Below are 17,991 nucleotides of genomic sequence, written 5' to 3' on the forward strand. Positions count from 1 at the left end.
TGTTTTTCTATAAGTTTGTGTAGCAACTAGAACAACAAGGCCTGTGGGCGCCACCACCATACAAATGACTAGTAATGATAAAAACGGAGTCTTGGCTATACACATCCAGATTGAGTGGAATGCATTAAATACATCCTCCTCGGAAGAGAGCAAGGATGGCCCAGCAGTGGCTGGGGTCCTAGTTTACCCAGGTTTCATTCCCTGCTCCCCCACAGACGTCTTGTGTGCCTTGGGTAAGTACTTTTCCTTCTCTGTACAATGAGGTTTATAGTACCAGGGTGTTGTGAGGACAAGTGCTGTAAAGATTGCGAGATGCTCGCCTACTACAGTGATCGGGGCCATGTAAAGACCTCAGGCAGGGAATGGGAACTGGATGCACTCTGAGAAACATTTTCCTAAGAGGGGAGAAAAATATCTGAAGGGCTTAGGAAGTGGCCCAACACTTTTTAATGTAAAAGGGTGGTCTATAAATCCAGGGTGCCTCCAACTATTTATTTTCTGGAGACAAAAGATGGCCCCTTCTGCTCTGCTGAGTGATGTAGAAAAGGCAAAGCACATCAGTTTTCTCCAATATTGTTTTCAATGTCCCCCATGGTGGCTCTTGAAGAGACCTTTGGCTTGACTGCTGAACTCCCCCTTCCTGCCACATACAAGCTCTGCAGAATAAAAATTACACACGAATATAAAAATAGAACAGAGGAGACTATTTAGGTTGCACCAGATGCTCGAATTCCTGCTACCTAAGTTGATTTCACTTTAGTATGTTCCCAGTAAAAAGAAAGCTGAATGGCAAAAATTAGAAATGGGGGCTGATCCTGCACCCCTTACTCCCATGTGTAAATCTTTCTCAGATGAGCCGTCCCATGGAAGTCAATGAAACTAGGCATGTAAGTTTTCCCTTGTCTTAAGTCTTTTGTAGGGTGACTGCCACGTTAGTATCTAGCAATAGGGGTAAGTATTAGAGCAGAAGTCTCAATTCTGCCTTCAGCTGTACAGGTGTGACTTTGATAAGGAAAAACACTGAAGAATGGGTGACCTGGCCCTGCACACCTAACTTAAGTGAAGCTCCCCTCTAGTCCAGTGGACCGTCCAAAGGAAAAAAGAGGAAAGAAAACTTCCTTGGCAAGGTCAGTGTGGTCTAGTAAATGGAGCACTAGACTGGGACTCAGGAGACCTGGATCCTATTCCTTGCTCTGCCACTGGTCTTCTGGGTGACCATAGGTGAGTCATTTAATCCCTCTATACCTCAGTTTTTCCATGGGTGATATAGGGATGATGATACTAACCTCCTCTGCAAAGTACTTGAGATCCACTAGATGAGCTAGGCATTACTGTCGTTAGGGTCCTCTCCTCCATCATTACCCTGAACTACTGCAGTACGAACACAGAAATGTTCATATATTAAACAGGAGTAGGATTCCCCTTGCCGGTGACACAATAAGTATGTAATCAATAAACTTTTCACTGAGTTCATAAAAGCACAAGTGTGATGAAAACAGATGCCAAGAACAGAGATTGTGATCCCAGTGGTAGAATTGTGGTCTCTGGTCCCATAGTTAAATTGTAAAGCTTTCTGAAACAGGAACTGCCCTATGTCTGGCCAGTGAGTAGCACAATGGGGTCCTGGTGCTTGAGTAGGGCTCCTAGACATTCCAGTAATACAAATAAATAATAATAATCAGTAAAAATCAGGCCCTGATAGTTTTATGTGAAAACAATTTCACAGTCAAGGGCTTATCCAAAGCCCACTGAGTCAGTGGAAAGCTTCCCATTGAATTAGTTTTGGATCAGGCCTTACATTTTAAACTGAATCTAATTCATTTAAAATCGCAAAGCTCTTCTCAGCGCTCCAGCTCCATGGTGAAGCACAGTCTTCATTCACAGTCTGCTCGTTCCCGGAACCATTTTGAAAATTACAGGAAAGAACTTTTATTAGGGAACTCTGCAGAGCCGTCCTCAGTCACTGTCAGCTGGGTGCTTTTCTCAAGCATAGCAATTCTCGCTTATCAAGCACGGGAATCGTTCTGAATTTGTAAACCTTGATCAGAAACTCGCCTCACGTAAACTGGGTGGCAATAACCACTCCTTCCGTCTGATCACCTTCCGTGAAAATAAGTGACTGTCACCACTCAAAATAATGCCTAGAGTAATTTTCTATCACCCATGTTTTGCTGAAATGTCTCTCCCTCTGTCTCAGTATCCTGGCTTCTGAAGGACAAAAGATCTATGGTAAACAGTCCTGGCTTATTATTTAAATTGGATGTGTCATATAGTGCATAAAGGGCCCCATAAGAATCAGAGCCCTATTGTGCTAGCCGGTGTACGAACACAGAGAAACAGACAGTCCCTTTCCTGTTTTTCCTCTTCTTCCCCTCCCCCTGCCACGTTCCCCATCTAGATTGTCATTAAGACATTAGCCCTGGGCGAGGGGCAGCCTGTAGCTACACCGCCTCAGGAACACCCCAGGGAAGGAACTGTATCTCTGAGGACATGTCCTGACTAAGGTCGCCTGGGGTCCCAGAGCCATGACCCTTCAGCGCAGGCTGGGTCCGTGAGTAATTCCCAAGCTTCCGGGCAGCTTTGTCCAGCCTGTGCTCACGCTTTTGCTGCCCCAGCTTTGCTGCTCTGGGCTGCGAGCAAGCTCGATTAGAGCTGTGTGTGGCCCCTCTAACATCATGGCGATGGAGCCATATAAGTACCTAGGGAGATGGATAGAGAAATTGTTCCTGCTGCCACAGCCCCACTGCAATGTGAGCAGCTTTGAATGCACTTAGATATTTTTCCAGAAAACAATACACCAGTTCCTTAGCCCGGTGTCTCCTAGGCAAAAAGCAGGCATTAGCCTGCCTAATTGTACACACTGTACTGTACCACAGAGCTCTCTCCCCACCCCCAATCAGTTCCAGGCTGTTCACAGGACACGTTTCAGCCCAGTACTAAACATCACTTTCCAGCTAAAGGTTAATTACTCAGGGGGACATTTTCATCCAAGCTGCTGCCCGCAGGTTGCAATCCCTGCCTGAGCTCTATTTTTAGCCCAGCTCCTTCCTTGTTATTGATCCTAGTCACCCTCTGTTAATTAGATACACACAACACATACAGCATTTGCAACTCATTTTTCAATTCAGTTCAGCACCTCCCTCCCCTAAGATGTAATTTAGAGCCCTCCTTGGTTCATGCTATTGATCTTCCCAGCAACTTTGCTGTAGGATTCTCTGTGTTGCAAGCTATTTATAGATCTCACCCCCCCCTTCCCCTGGAGAATCAGAAATGGGCAACCTTAATCAGACTGCTCAGTTTCAAAAAAAACAACTCTTTCTTCAGTCTCTGTTGTTAGACACTATAGCTCACATCTGTGAGCCCTTCCCGACATATATGTCGTTGTTATGGATGTGGAAGTGTGTAAGCTGCCGTGACAAAGATTTTACCTTAAAATCTCTGCCCATCAATTAATCCCACAGCATATTCAGTTACGAGACTAATTGGCCAAGGTTTTCAAAAGTGACTGTGATTTTTTTAAAAAAAATAACCCAGCAACGAGGAGTCCTTGTGGCACCTTACAGACTAACAAACCCACCGATGAAATGGGTTCTAGCCCACGAAAGCTTGTGCCCAAATAAATGTGCTTGTCTGTAAGGTGCCACAAGGAGTCCTCATTTTTGCTGCTGATACAGACTAACACGGCTACCACTGAAATCTGTGATTTTTGGTGTCTCACTTTTTGAGATCCCAGCTTGAGACACCTTACAAGGGCCTGATTTTCAGAGGATGGGTGCTTAACACATTGTCTCAGATGTGAGCATCCAAAATCACTAGTCACTTTTGAAAATCTTGGTCATCATCCATTGAGCCACACAATGTCCTAGTTACTGTGGAAGCACTGAGGAAGACAAGGTTTTGGGAACATAGGCTGGGACTCTGAAAGGGTCCTGCAGGAGTTTGGTGTCCAGCTCCCATTGGATTTCAATGAGAATTGGGCACCTAACTCCCTTACACTCTTCTGAAAATCCCAGCCTTACATCCTAAGGCCCAAATTCCAGAGTCTCCCTTGAAATCAAGGGGAGTTTGACTTGAGTGAACACCTCAGGCTCTGGCCCTAAATCAGACATACTAAAATAAACCTGCCTCAGCCATGTAAGAATAGCAGGATTTTCAGAATGCCCCAAGCTTTTGGAAATCTCATACTGACTTGCCTGTATCCAGAAACCTGGAACACTGTGAAGCCTCATTCATGAATATCTGCGATGAGCATCATCACCATGCCTTTAAGTAAATGAAAATCAACATTAAAACCATATAGCACACTGCAGTGGTAGAGCTTCTTCTCTTTATCCCCTGACCAACTCTGTCTTTGTGTATGGGACCTTGTCAGCCTTGAATAAATAGGGTGGTGGTTATTTATTTGGATTAGGGTAGCACCTAGAGGACCCGATCTGAATCAAAACTCCATTGTACCAGGGGCCATGCAAACACAGTGTGAGAGAGTCCCTGTCCTGAAGAGTTTCCCTAAATAAATTAGGCACTCCACTCCCTGTGATCAACTCATTCCCTTGCCTGCCTTTGAAAATCCCAACCGACCCGGGGAGAGCGGGAGCTGTGAAGTAGTGTGATATGGGGCTCCAAGGCAGGAAGAGTTTGGGTTCCCCAGGGGGCATACAGGGAGTCTGCAGCAAGGCCAAGCACTGCCTGCACCCCAGCCCAGGGCTTTCTTCACAAGCCCACCCTGCCTCTCTGGCTAGCAGCTGGACTGAGTGATGGCCCCAGAACCCATCTGCGCTGCAAAAAATGGCCTTCGAGTAGATGGGATGATTTAGTGGGGGGGTGGTCCTGCTTTGAGCAGGGGGTTGGACTAGATGACCTCCTGAGGTCCCTTCCAACCCTGATACTCTGATTCTAGGGTGACGTGCCCTCCCCGTTGGGCAGAGGGCAGCAGCCAAGTGGCATCTGCCTCCCTGCTGGGTGCCCCTTGGAAAGGGAAGTGCCAGTGGGAGAGAGAGGCTGGGTCCAATCAGCTCCACATGAGGGCAAGTGCTGAGCCACCCCGCAAGATCCCGGCTCCTCCCAGCGCCTGGCAAAGGGCCGTGGGCAGCCACGCCCGGTCATGATTCATAATTGCGCTAATCGCAGCGCGGCCCCGGGGTCTAGAACGGGGTTTGCTTTATTTAACCACCACCAACAGCCGGCTCCTCTGAGCCCCTGTATTTACCGAAGGGGCTTATTTCACCCAGCGCGCCGCCCGTAATATGGCCCAAGCGCCCCGCGAGGTCTGATTTGGGGTGTGCCCTGTGATTCCGCCGGCTGCCCCCCCCGCAATTACCACCACGCGGGGGGGCGGGGGGGACACACCTAGCGGGTAACTTCTGCTTTGTTCAGTGCCCGGTTTACCTGCTGCAGGTGACCGGTCCCGCCTCCCTAGGTAGAGCGATCAGCCCCGCCTTCCACGGGGGCCCCTGGGGTGAGGAACTGAGGGTGACACACCTGAGCAAAGGAGCGGAGCGGGGCGGGGGGAGAGACGCCGAGCCCATCCGGCGAGAGCTAGCCCAGAAAAGCAGGGCTGCAGGCGGGGGGGGATGTGGTCTCAACGCCGCTTAGCAACAGCTGCGCGGAGCAGAGAACTTTGCGGCGCGCGTTTGAAACTGGTTTCACTCCTGGCCCCAGCGCATGGCAAAGATCTAAAGCGTCGTCTCCATCCAGCGCAGTCTGGAAGGGAAGCAAGAGCTGGGTCTCCCCCCACTCCTCCCTTTCTGCTGCTTCTGCCCCCCCCGGGAAGATGGCCAGGGTGAAAGAAGGAAGGGAGCGCGCCTGGAAAACCTGCCCCACGTGGTGCGTGGCTCCCAGCAAAACCCCGCTAGGCTGAGCATAGTAGGAGGAGGCTGGGAGTGGCCACAGCGTGGGAGGGGACCCGGGGCGGGGAGGGGACAGAGCCAGCGGGAGCGAGTCGCATGCGATGGTGCAAGGCAGGAGAGAGCCAAGGGGAGCAACACATCGCTCCAGCCTCTTGCAGGCAGGGTGGGCGCAGAGCGGCTGGGGAGGGGGAGCATAAAAAGTGCCTCGGGAAGGAGTGGGTTAATAGGGGGAAAACCCACCCCAGCAGCTCACAAAAGCCACCGCAGGTTGGTGAGCCTGGGAACTGTTCCCCCTGCCTGCCTGGAGCGAGAGACATGCTTCGGAGCAGTGGCTTGATTTTCCCTGAGATGCTGTCAAGTGCTTGGGAGGAGGCGGAGAATTGCTCTTTTTAAAAGGGCATCGGTCCAAGAAACCCAGCGGGGCAGGAGCGGGAGCAAGTGGCCGTTTTGGGGTCTGGCTGGGAGGGGGCGACACCCCTCGCTCCGCTTGTATTTTCGGGTGACGGTTTCGGTGTCTTCTCCTGCCCTCAGCAGAAAGGATGGAATGAGCGTCCCTGGGATCTGATGCTTCACCTCCATGGGCCAGACAGGTTGATGGGCTTGTGTCTGCTCCGAGCCTGTCCCCGCCGCCACCCCGGCCAGGTGGGCTGCTGAGTCCGTCCACCCTGGGCAACGCCTCGGCTTTTTGTGCCCCTCTCCGTGGCCCAGGGGACCCTCCTGCCCGGCGGTGCGTTACTCTGATGGTTTGAACCCAGGAAGGAAGCTGCACCCCCGAGTTTGTTCCTCCCCCCCCCCCCCAGCAAGGAAAGCCAGCTTTCTGGGTATGCTGCCGAAAACTCACCGGCTAACGTCTGACACGGTCTCCTTCATAGTCGGGCTGGACTTCCAGATCTTCTTCGCGAGCATCGGCTGTCTCCAGCCACCTGACTTCAGCCTGGCTCTTTCCGCGGGGAGCGGCTGAGGGCCGAGGCCGCAAAGCGCCCGGTTTGAGTCCTTTAGCTAGGCACAATTCATTTTTTAAGAGAAGTTGGTCCCCGTGATGAAACCCAGCGGAGCCCTGTGAGTGCCCGGGGCGTGCTCTGGGGCTGGAGTATCGCTCCGATCCGGTCTGGGCAGAGGACCGGCACCGCCGCCTGGGGCTGGCCTCTCCAGCCCTGGCGCCGGGGTGCCTTGCGCCAGCCTGCCCTTGAGGGCTCCTCTCACGCCTCCTCCCCGCACGCAGCCGCTGGAGTGGGACGGTCCCGGGCAAGCCTCTGCCCCACCTCCCGGGCACAGCTGGCGTGATCGGCGCTGCGGACCCTCCAGCCTTTCCTCCAGAAGCGATTCCCCTTCCTCCCGGGCGGCAGCTCCGCTGGGGATGCTGCTCCCTAACCCCCTCCCTCCCCCTCCCTTCTCCCCTCCCCCTCGCCAGCCTGAGTACAGAAACTTGTAGTAGTAGAAGAAGAAACCCAGCCTCCCCTCCCACCGCGTCTGCCTTGCTGCTGGGTGGCTCCCCCGGCCCTTCCCCGCCTGGCACCCCCGCCCCCCGCCTCCCGTGCTGCTCAGCCTCTCCTCGCCAGCACGCGAGGACTGGTCCTCCCCTCCTCTTTCCCCAGGACAGTGGGGCTCGTCTCTCCCCCCCCCCCCCAGCCCACTCCTGGAGGCAGCGGGGAGGGAGGCGCTGGTTTGCAGGCGCTAAGGGGGTGCTGTGGATGGCCCTGCGCACTGGGACGGCTTGGTTTGGGCAGGTCCTGCGCAGAGTTTCCCGGCTGCCGGGCACCTGGTCCAGGCGCTCCAGCAGCCTCCTGTGCCTGTCTTCCTCCCAGGAGCCCGAGCAGGGAGGCGGGGAGCTGCCGCCCCGGAGCCTTGGGAGCCGCCGCCGCCCCCTGCGGCTGCCCCCCTGCTGCCTGCAGCTCCCCCCCGCCGGCTGCGGCTGCTGCACCCTGTCGGATCCCCGGACGGCCAGGGGGGGACATGGTCCCCTCACTCGCCCCTTGCTGGCGGCCATGAAGAGGCAGAACGTGCGGACCCTGTCCCTGATCATCTGCACGTTCACCTACCTGCTGGTCGGGGCCGCCGTCTTTGATGCCCTGGAGTCCGACAACGAGTTGCGGGAGGAGGAGAAGCTCAAAGCCGAGGAGATCCGGCTCAAAGGGAAGTACAACATCACCAGCGAGGACTACCGGCAGCTGGAGCTGGTCATCATGCAGTCCGAGCCCCACCGGGCCGGGGTCCAGTGGAAATTCGCGGGCTCCTTCTACTTTGCCATCACGGTCATCACGACTATCGGTGAGTGCCCGGACTGCCCGGTCCCGCACGCTCCCTGGCCTGGCCGAGTGATGCCAGGGGCTCCCAGGGCTGGGGCTACTGGGTGCAAAGGGTTAAACAGGACACAAGTCGCTCAGGACCCCTTCCCCTCCCTATCCCTGTGGTGGGTAGCTAGTGTTGTTTCCAGGGGCTTTGAGGTGTCCCCCACCCGTCACCCCAAGACGCAGCCTTTGTCCTGCTGCACCTGGAAAGTGTGTCTGAAGTTGGGTGAGGGGGTAGAAAGGGGGCTGGCGTTGACTGCCAAGCTAGAGTCATGCTCTCTCTTGGGAAGGGGAGGAGAAGGATAATAAATGCTAAAACTCTGCTCGGGAACTTCAAGGCAGGTGGCTGGGCTGTGCAACCCATTCTGCTCTGCAACTCCTGGCTTGGCGACTTACTGTACCCTGGGCACTCCTTCACTTGCAAGCTTCAGAGACTTAGGGGGGACACTCACGCAAATCGCTCTTTGCGGATGATGGCAGTGAAGCCTGCATCAGCTAATCATAAGTCTGCATTTAGTCATGGGAAAAGTTATCTCTCTCTATTTGCAAACTGCGTTGGTAGGGGTGGGTGCTGTGCTAGGAGACGCTGAATACAGTTGTAGTTTCTATCCGTGGCTGTCTTGTTCACGACCCTTATTTTCCTGAAATTTTATTTTGCAATTGCAGTGACTGGTGCTTGGACAGGCCACAGTAGTGTGTCACACCCGAGCCTGCATTTGGGGGGGGGGGGTTAAACAATTAAACAAACATAAAGGCGATCCCTCGCCCTTATTCATTACTCCACTTCAACGTGAAGTTTCCAGAGACTGTCAAGTGACAATATGTTGACAAAGCTAAGGGCTATTTTGCAGTTCTGTATTTCACTCCAGTAAAACTGCATGTTCCAAACAAAGTTTTGTTTCCTGAAATAAAAACAAGTGGGTAGAGGGCAATCTACAGACAAAACTATGTCTAAAACCGTTGCTTTGGTCTGTATGGTGTTTACATCGTTACTTGTTTTATACTAAATAGGCTGCATTTAATGAGGCAGCTAATATGTCCTCACAGGACATGTTCCTCTTTAACATCTGTGGAGATCCGAGAAGGTCACTTCAGCTCAGTGAATGGTTGATAGTGCATTATATTGAACAGGACATGAAAGACCAGCTTACTGTTGTTAATAAAGACAGACACTATCTTTTGACTGTTTAGGGCTTGTTACAACAAATTTGCACATTACCACCTGAAGATACTGTCAGTTTTCAGCAGAATATCCAATCCACTCTCCTTTGAGCTGTCAGGAAAAAGTGTTTACTTACATCTGTATTTTGACTTTCTTACCTGGGGCAGTGAATCATTTTCTTTGAAAGATCATCTGACAGTGTGAAGCCTAGTTCTCTTTATGGAGGTGATGAGATTTTTTGATTAGTTTTTTTTTCCATTGCCAGACATCTTTTTATGAATAGAAAACATAAATATTTCATATGAGGCCATACAACAGACCATTATTGTGTACACTCTATAAAGCTAGAACTAGATTCCTGTTTTGTTCAGTGGGATTTCTTCTCCCCAATTTTGCATCTTTTAGTTTTTATTTGTGCCTTATTAAAACATTGCAGTATCTTGTCCACATGGATTATTATATGACTTACTGTATATTGTGTGCCTGCTGTAAACAACAGTTAAATATTTTCACAGTCACTAAGCTATGCTGGTGATGGGTATGAAGGGTTGTAAATGTGTGGTTTTTTTTTTTTTTTGCCTGGAAACAAACCCAAACTTGCTTTTGTTTCCAAAGTTGAGGAAAGTTGGATCGATGTTTTCCTTTCAGGTACAATAGAAATGACTTAATGAAAAATACAGAAGAGTCCAATTTCTTTTGCTAAAATGAAGGCTGAAGTTTATTAAGTCAACAATGTCAGTTACAGGATGCTTAGGTGTTTTCTAAAATGAAGAGTTTAGATACATTTAAGAAAATCAATAGCCTTGGACATGTACCCATTCTTGTCAGTGGGCTGAGGCACTTTGGGAGGTCAGCATTCTTTTAACATTACAATATCTATAGCAGTAGTTAAGTGCTGGAAGAAACAATGCAGTGGAAAGACACAATGTGGAGATACCTTAACAAGTATTTATAAGTGTATTCTCTGGCAGGATAAGTAATCACTATTCCAAAAGTTTATTAATAAATTAGTTACTATATCTGTCTTACTAAAGGCACTTTTCTTCTACTGTCTTTCACATAATCCATTCAAAACATAAGCAGCCCAGTGATGTTATCTTTTATAACAATTGTCTGTAAAAAATTAGAGTGGATGAAATAGTGTGGATAAATTACTGGTTCATCCAAAAAGATTAATTTTCCAGTAAAAAGCTTCTCATTTTAAATTTTTATCTACTTAAGAAGTTCTTGGGCCTGGAAAGGAAATACCAAAGCATTTTCCCTCTATTGTATTGTTTCTTAGATTGTGCAGGAATATTAACTGTTCAGGTTAATCTTCTGTTGCTATTCCTGTTTTCATTCTAAACTTGCACACGTTGCTTGCATGCACATCTCATTCTTCCTTCAAAACCTTCCAGGTAGAATTCAAGAAACACATACAGTGTTAACGAAGAAGGCCCAGTCATTAAATGCCCCTGTAAAATTAGCTTTGATGATCACAATTACTATCTCAGCCTGGTAGAGACAATTTATGTAGAAAAAGGACCCAAATGAAAGCAGGATTGACTTGTATTTTTGAGCTTCATTTTGAATGTCTACTGTACAAATATGGTGCTGAATTGGACAGCTCCCTGCAGCAAATATCCTGCAGTATCCACATTTTGCCAAATTTTGACTCCACAATAAAAAGAAACCCAGCTCATGATTTCATCTTAAGTATAGATCATTAAAGATCTATTTTAACTGAAGTATAAATAATTAAAAACCTTCCAAGTCAGGTGCAGTAGTAAGATTTAGCCAACTTTTTCATTTTGTATTCTCTAGATCATTTTATTTTTATTGGCTTGCAGTCGTAGTTATGGTCTGCGTAGCTTCTCAATCCCATTTCTAAATAAAGGAATCTGAGAGGATCAAGTAAATGGAAAGAGGATTTTTATTCTGTACCCAGGAGATATTGTAAACTGAATTTGGGAAGATTATTTTACTTCTGTTTTCTAATATCTCTAGCAAGGAATTAGCAAGAGCAAACATCACAATTTTCTGTAACCCTATTCTTAAAATCCAGTGGCAGAATATAAACATCCTTTTTATTGATGTTTTCATCATGTTAGAATTATGAGAAAGTTTTCACGTGGTCAAAGGAAGTAATCAGACACTCATGGCTCTTAACACTTACTGATTTTATTCAGGATTCTTCTCACTTCAGTATGCGTTAATATCAGCTCCCATCCACTTCCAGCTATCAGGCCAAGAGGATATGAGAGAGAGAGAGAGAGTGAGTGAATGAATCTGGTATTCCTTCCAGCTGTTTATCTCTGAAATGGTACACTGTAGTTTATACCATTGAGTAAATCAAGAGTCTGGGTATTACAAATAACAATGCCAACTTTTGAAAAGAAATTCTGGTAACTTGTGACTCCATCTTCCAGGTTTACAGTGGTGAGTAAACTGTTTTACTTAGGCAGGTGGTGACACTGTCAAAATATGTTATTAGTATAGCTACGACTCCATCATTTAGGCTTTTAAGGGTGATAGTCATACTTGATTTAACACTACAGAGTTCTAGTAAACACTGAATATTTCTGAAGGCTTGTGTGGATTGTAAAGAACTGAAAGCTGTTTGTTGCCCTAAAATGAACTAAAGCTATGAACAGATTGAGGATGTTCTTTTTTTTTTTTTTTTGGAAAAAAGAAGTGATTGCATAAAGTAATGAGAGCTGAATGCAGACATGGCATGTGAAGTGCAGTGGGAGTCTCAAAAGAGCTGGTTTTCTAGCTTTATGACTTTCTGACTCTTTGAACTCAGTCCATAGCCTACTGTGAGAAGAGATTGAAACACTCTGATCAACAGAGATGTAGTGTTTTTGGAGAATGCTGTACAGTATCTGCAATACCCAGTATATGATGTTCCCACTGATAGGGATTCTTTGCAAACAACAGATAGCTGCTTCACAGAGAGTTTGGCCCCAGATTTAAGAAAGTAGCTAAACACATGCTTAAATGCATTTCCGTTCAGGACAGCATTTAAGTTATTTACCCTCTCTATGCCTCAATTTACACATATGTAAAATGGGCATAATACCTATCGCAGAAGGATGGGTAAGATTTGTTTGCTTAATTTTTGTAAAGTGCATTGCGATCCTTGTATGGAAAGGTCTTGGAAGTGAGAGAACAAAGAAATCCATGCTTTGGTCAGCCAACGGCTGCATCAGCAACTTGCCATCAGCATGAAGGCCATATCAAATTTAAATAAAACAGAGCAGATTGGAGCCACTCTCCTCTTTAATACACTCAGATCAAGAAGGAGGGCCACATGTACTTGTGGTACAAATGGGCATAGTTCCAATGAAGTCAATGAAACTCTGCTAATTCATGCCAGAAAGATCTGGCCCAAAGTATTAGATGCTGAGACTTGTAGTCTCTGTCGATTGCACCTTCATAATAAAGAGGAGGTCAGCCACCTTTCAGAACTCTGTGGATATGATCACATTGTACACGAACATGCTAAGTCAGCCACAGTGTAGTACTCCAGGTATCTGTACAACTGTAGAATAGGTTCAGTGAATCTTAAAAGGCCTATCTATACTATATTTCCAACTGCATGAAACCATTTAAAAATAGTTCTCTGCTAATGTGGCTGGTTCACAACTTGGTTAACATGTTTTTAGAGACAATTCTTCAGTCTCTTAAAGGAAAAATGTTTTTTTCATAGTTATATCCTGTCCACACTCCTGCTACAGTCACGTTAGCAGGACCCATTTTAAAACGGTTTCCGAAGAAGGCTGAAATGTAATTTAGATTGATCTTAAACCACGTTTGCCCAGGATAACATACCCAAGTTATATATACAATAATAGGCTGCAGTTGGGTTCTGAAACACCCAAAAGTCCCTTAGCCACTCTTTGGTGATTGTTGTCCCCAGATCTCTTTGATACAAATCTGACAAATGGGTGACTGATATAATTATTATTATTTAGCATTTGGTGTCCTTTCTCTTGCTTCTCCTTGCCTTTCTGTTCCTTTTAATTTTTCTTCACTTCTTTCTTCGTTTTTCTATTTTTCGCAAACTCTGATGCTCCTTGGGCTCAGGGTCAGTTCTAGGGGCAGGGAAGCAGGGCAGCCACCCTGGGTGCCATCTTCCAAGGGGCTTTATACCTCTGCAAGTTTTTTTTCCTCTTTCTTTTAATCCACTGATCTGTTGGCTGTGGTTGGGGCTTCTTCTTCTTTTTTGGCTTGGTCACTGGGGATGGGGAGGGGTGAAAATGTTTTCCGCCCTGTCTGGCAAAATGGCTGGGGCCGTTCCTGTTCAGTACATTTTTTTTCCCATGTAGAAAGAAAGCCCACAATCTTTTAAGTGACACTTTCTGTTTTTCTCTCTTGTATAGTCATTGAATATACTCCTCGGTTATTTTTCTATTCCCACATCAAGTGTATGAATTCCTTGTGCACCTTTCCTAGGAATGGCTTATAAGTGTCTGTGTTTGTACACCCGTACTTCACTTTCTGCAATAACTAAGCAATGCCAAAACAAAATCACAGTATAAATCAGAGTGTGCACCTTTTGTGATGGAAATCAATTAAACAAATGAACAAACTATCAAGCTGGTGTAAAGGAAGGAAAAAGAAGGGGGAGAAGAGAAGGAGCAGAGGCATTGATGGGTAAGATAAAAGAAGCGGGGAGGAAGAAAAATACGGGAGGAGAAAAAGAAGCTCAAGAGACAGCTCATGGTTGATTTAACCATGGACCTGTTCTTGATCCCATTGAAATTAAAAGCAAAACTTCATTGATTTCAGTGGGATCAGAATCAGGCTCCTGTGCATACAGGACTTGAGCCAAAGGAAAGTTATCCAATGGAAAGACAGCCCTTGACCAAGCCCATTGTTTTTATTTCATCTGATCCTTGCTTCATGCAAGGAACTAAGTGTCTTTAACTCCTGTCAAAGGCAGTAGGAGTTGAGGATGCTGGCTCCCTAGAGGAGGAGCTCACTCCCTTGTGGTGGGGTCCATTGTTTGGTAAACATTGATGGATGTGGTCAATGCTTTATTGTAACATGAATAACAAACATCATATATTACCTTGCATGTTCAAAGTGCTATACAAACTTTCAGTAATTAACCCTCACAGCACTTCTGTGGGACTGGTAAATCCTGTAAAAAATCTCCTCAATTGAGAGATAGGAAGCTTAAGTGACTTTCTTAAAGTCACACACTGCTTCAGTAGCAGAGCCAGGAGGGGAACTGGAGATGAGCTGGCTCCCAAACCCGTTCTTATGCCTCCAAACCACAGCTGGAGGTGAAAGTGTGAAACTGTCTCCTAAATCCACCTGATTTAGGCTTAATCAATTTTTGCCTTTATTTGTACAATTTCAGACAGAATTATTGTCAGACAAATTTATTGATGCCAGCAAATAACAGACAAGATGGAATAGGTAAATGGGCCCAAGTTACCACATTCTCGGCATGGGAAGTTCTTTTACATTCCATGGTGGCCATTGCCTTCTCTGATCCCTTGGTCTGGTCCTTCAGTCCCATTCCTTCACTTTCTGCATCCGTGTTTTTTCCAATCTGGGCCTTGTTCACTTAGGTGTTTTATACATTTCTACATTACAGATTACTTAATCTTTATCCAATCAACTTTTAGCACATCACCCCTTGGTTTTTTTAAGTATCCCGTACATGATGTATGTGCAGCCTTCATTGACCCAACTTCTGCATTTTTCCTGCTGGTTTTTCACTTTTTGGGTCATGTCGTTCTAAGTCACTCTGTTCTTGAGCCTTTCCAGACAAAGTGTGTTTTATATTTATCATTACATGTTTGTGTAGGTCTTACTTACATCTTCTGGCATGACATATTACTTATCTCGCCAACAATAACGTCATTTTAAACAAATCACTCATGCCAGGCAACGCTTTGGCCGAAGTGTTACCTTATCTATACTTGTTCCTTATACATAATTACAGTTTATTAATATCTAGCTAACAAAGCCCTTAATCTTACCATTTAACAGTTCTTCATTTTTATATCTCAATAGCATAGTCAGTATGTGTTATCCTATTTTATCCCGTAATCTATTGTGGGGTGGGGGCTTGGAAAACATGATGAATCTTTAATGTCAACATTTTTTGTCACAGTTAAATATATGTTTTCAAAGGCCTTTTTCATTCAAAGTCCAGTTTTGTTTGTGAATCATTCAAAAAAAACCCCAAACCCTTCATTAGAAATTTTCCTGGGTTGCATTTTGAGGGATGTCTCAATTTTAGGGCCTTGATATTTAGTTGTTTTTCATGGTACCACAACACCACACAGGCTTTCCTAGTTTATATCCAGGTAAATAGTACCTCCCCTGAATGTGGATATACCAAAGGCATACATTCGTTGTGGGTTCGTGGTATTATAAACAAGCTTCTCTAACTTGGGTCTCATGGTTCTGGATAGCAGCAGAATCTGTGCGTGGAAATACAGCCATATTTATATAGAGCTGGGCATGTACTATTCTGTTTTATTATTATTTTGGGGAGGGATCTTCAAAAGAAGGCTTAAAGAGCTAGGTGACTTTTATTGAAAATCCCTGCCTTTGTTATGGTTGTGGCTGGATGAATTCTCCATCTTCCCCCTAATACAAGTTAGCCATCAAAGACATCTGCTGGTGATGCAGAGCTAATCAGTTATAGTCCTCTCTGCTTCTGACTTGATCTAACAGGTTGAACAGCAGATGTTCATTGTATGTAGTAGATCATCGGTGGCACCCTATGCTTATATTACCTGGATCCTAGGAGTCTGGAAATTTAGGGCCTCACTTAAAGCCCCCTGAAGCCAGTGAAAGACTCCTATTTAGTTCAGTGGGCTTTGGATCAGGTCCTTATTCAACATGCATTCCATGATCCAAGGAGTCACATTCAGTAGCAGTCAAACTCCTAGAGAATTCTCTGTAGTGTAAAGCAAATAACAGACATTAAAAGAAGGGAACACAAGCAATTTATTGACCTGTTGTTATGACTTCTTGCTGTACAAGTGCCATTTTCAGATTCACTTCCCCCACCCCACCCCCCCAAAAAAACAACAAAGAAACATATGTGGTTTGCTGAGGTTGAGCTTATGTTGTCTTTGGAGTTTACAGCTAGGATTAGCGTGAACCTTTTTCCAAGGAGTGGGGGATTAAGCTACATAGTCAACTTTCGACAGAGAGAAACCTGCAAGAAGAGCTTTGATGCTTATTTTTGCAGTTGCTTTAAAAAAATATGATGCGTTCTTTTCCCATTGCCTGACTGTTAACATCCTCACCTGATCAGCTGAGAGAGTGGATTTTTTTTTTTAAAAGCTTGATCTGCACTTTCTGCTTCCGGAAAGAAAACACCCCTCCAAGTTGCTTGGCATTTTTTTTTTTTTTGCAGAATTACATAAACATTTTTTTAACGTCGGGCAGATTGCCACAGCAGGCTTATGCAACACTCAGTTGGTTCAGGGGTGATAGGCTCTCTCTCAATTTTTTTTAAATGCTTGTGTTATTGAGATGATGAGGGCATTACAATGGATGACAACTCCCCATGAAGGGGCACGTATGTATTTGTTACTTGTTAAGGTGATTAAGAGGGAAATAATTTTATATTGTCCTGTGACTTGATTCCTGGGTCATCCTGAAGCAGCACAACTGAGAAGAGCATCTTGCAGAGGAGAACGCTCACGGTGGGGTTATAGGGATATGACAGGCAGCAGATGGTCTCTTAGGCTCTGCCATCATTGAAAATGATAGCTCTTTTTGCTAAATGTGGCAGCCTCTTTGGAAAAGCGTGTTTTTCCTGAGAATGATAATACACAGAGTGACGAATTAAACCCCAGCAGTTAATTGTATAGTACAAGAGGTCAGATCAGGGCAAATGGTCCTGGTCCCTCAACCTGTGGAAATTCTTAAAGCTCATATTGAAGGGAAATTGGAGACAAAAATTCTATTCTCGAGGCAATTGGTGGTGCCAGCAGTTTTCTGTATGTCTCCATTATCCTACTACGAAGACATTTGAGGTCCAGGTGGTGGCATGCTTTATCCCCCACAACCTACCTTGTCTTTTAGCTGCATCTAGCAGCAATGTCCTAGTCCAACGTTTAAGTCATCACAGGCTGTTGCCATGGAAGTTGTGACACAAAGGCAATATTTTAACAAATCTATGGCCACAGAGGAACTTTGCAGTTGTCACTTTGCTGTATGTTATGATGGAAATTTGCCAGGGCAGCAGGGATAGATTCTGTCTCATCTGCTTCAACAGCACAGCCCTTTACCACCTGAGCTAAAGGAGAATCCCCATTAGCTGTTAACCGTATGTGGTACACAGGAGAGCAGGCCTGATTTCATCTAGAGCAAGACAGTGGTGCATGTAGTAATAATAATTGCAACAATTCATGAAAGCTCCAGTTTGGAATTTAAATGAAGTCTGTTGCAGAAACTAGGGACATTGTAGCAGAATTTAACTCTAGTGTTGTGGAATACAACAGGCCATGAATATAAAGCTACTGTATCTGAAATATTATAAGACCTTCCATGAAGTAGTGGTAGTTGACCTTCTCAGCTTTGGAAGTTTGCATCAGGGAAGAACCTTGAAGTCTCAATATTTCTCTGATGTTGCGCTGAACTGTCCAAACATCTTGTGAATATGCTTCCTTGTGAGATTTCTGGTACTTCCTGCTTCTGCTTGTGTAGGAATGTCCTTTCAGTGGTATTTGGG

General features: G+C 46.1%; 1 protein-coding gene and 1 long non-coding RNA gene across 3 annotated transcripts in view; one reads left to right on the forward strand and one right to left on the reverse strand.

Annotated features, from left to right (window-relative positions):
* The window catches only part of LOC125632885 (uncharacterized), a 92,486-nt gene extending 84,516 nt beyond the window's left edge, over positions 1–7,970 (reverse strand). Inside the window, exons 1-3 of one of the 2 annotated variants that reach the window (XR_012666863.1) lie at positions 7,886–7,970; positions 6,688–6,845; positions 4,194–4,263 (exon numbers count right to left, since the gene is read on the reverse strand). This is a non-coding gene — a long non-coding RNA (uncharacterized LOC125632885). Of the gene's footprint in view, positions 1–4,189; positions 4,264–6,687; positions 6,846–7,885 lie in introns of those variants that run through there. The other variant, XR_007355439.2, reaches the window with a different exon arrangement.
* The window catches only part of KCNK9 (potassium two pore domain channel subfamily K member 9), a 122,723-nt gene continuing 111,899 nt past the window's right edge, over positions 7,168–17,991 (forward strand). The window contains exon 1 of the mRNA XM_048841723.2: positions 7,168–8,114. Within this exon, the coding sequence (XP_048697680.1) occupies positions 7,538–8,114 (577 nt within the window). The 5' untranslated portion in view covers positions 7,168–7,537. The remainder of the gene's footprint in view (positions 8,115–17,991) is intronic.

Source organism: Caretta caretta, chromosome 2 (assembly GCF_965140235.1).
Source record: "Caretta caretta isolate rCarCar2 chromosome 2, rCarCar1.hap1, whole genome shotgun sequence".
NCBI lineage: Eukaryota > Metazoa > Chordata > Testudines > Cheloniidae > Caretta > Caretta caretta.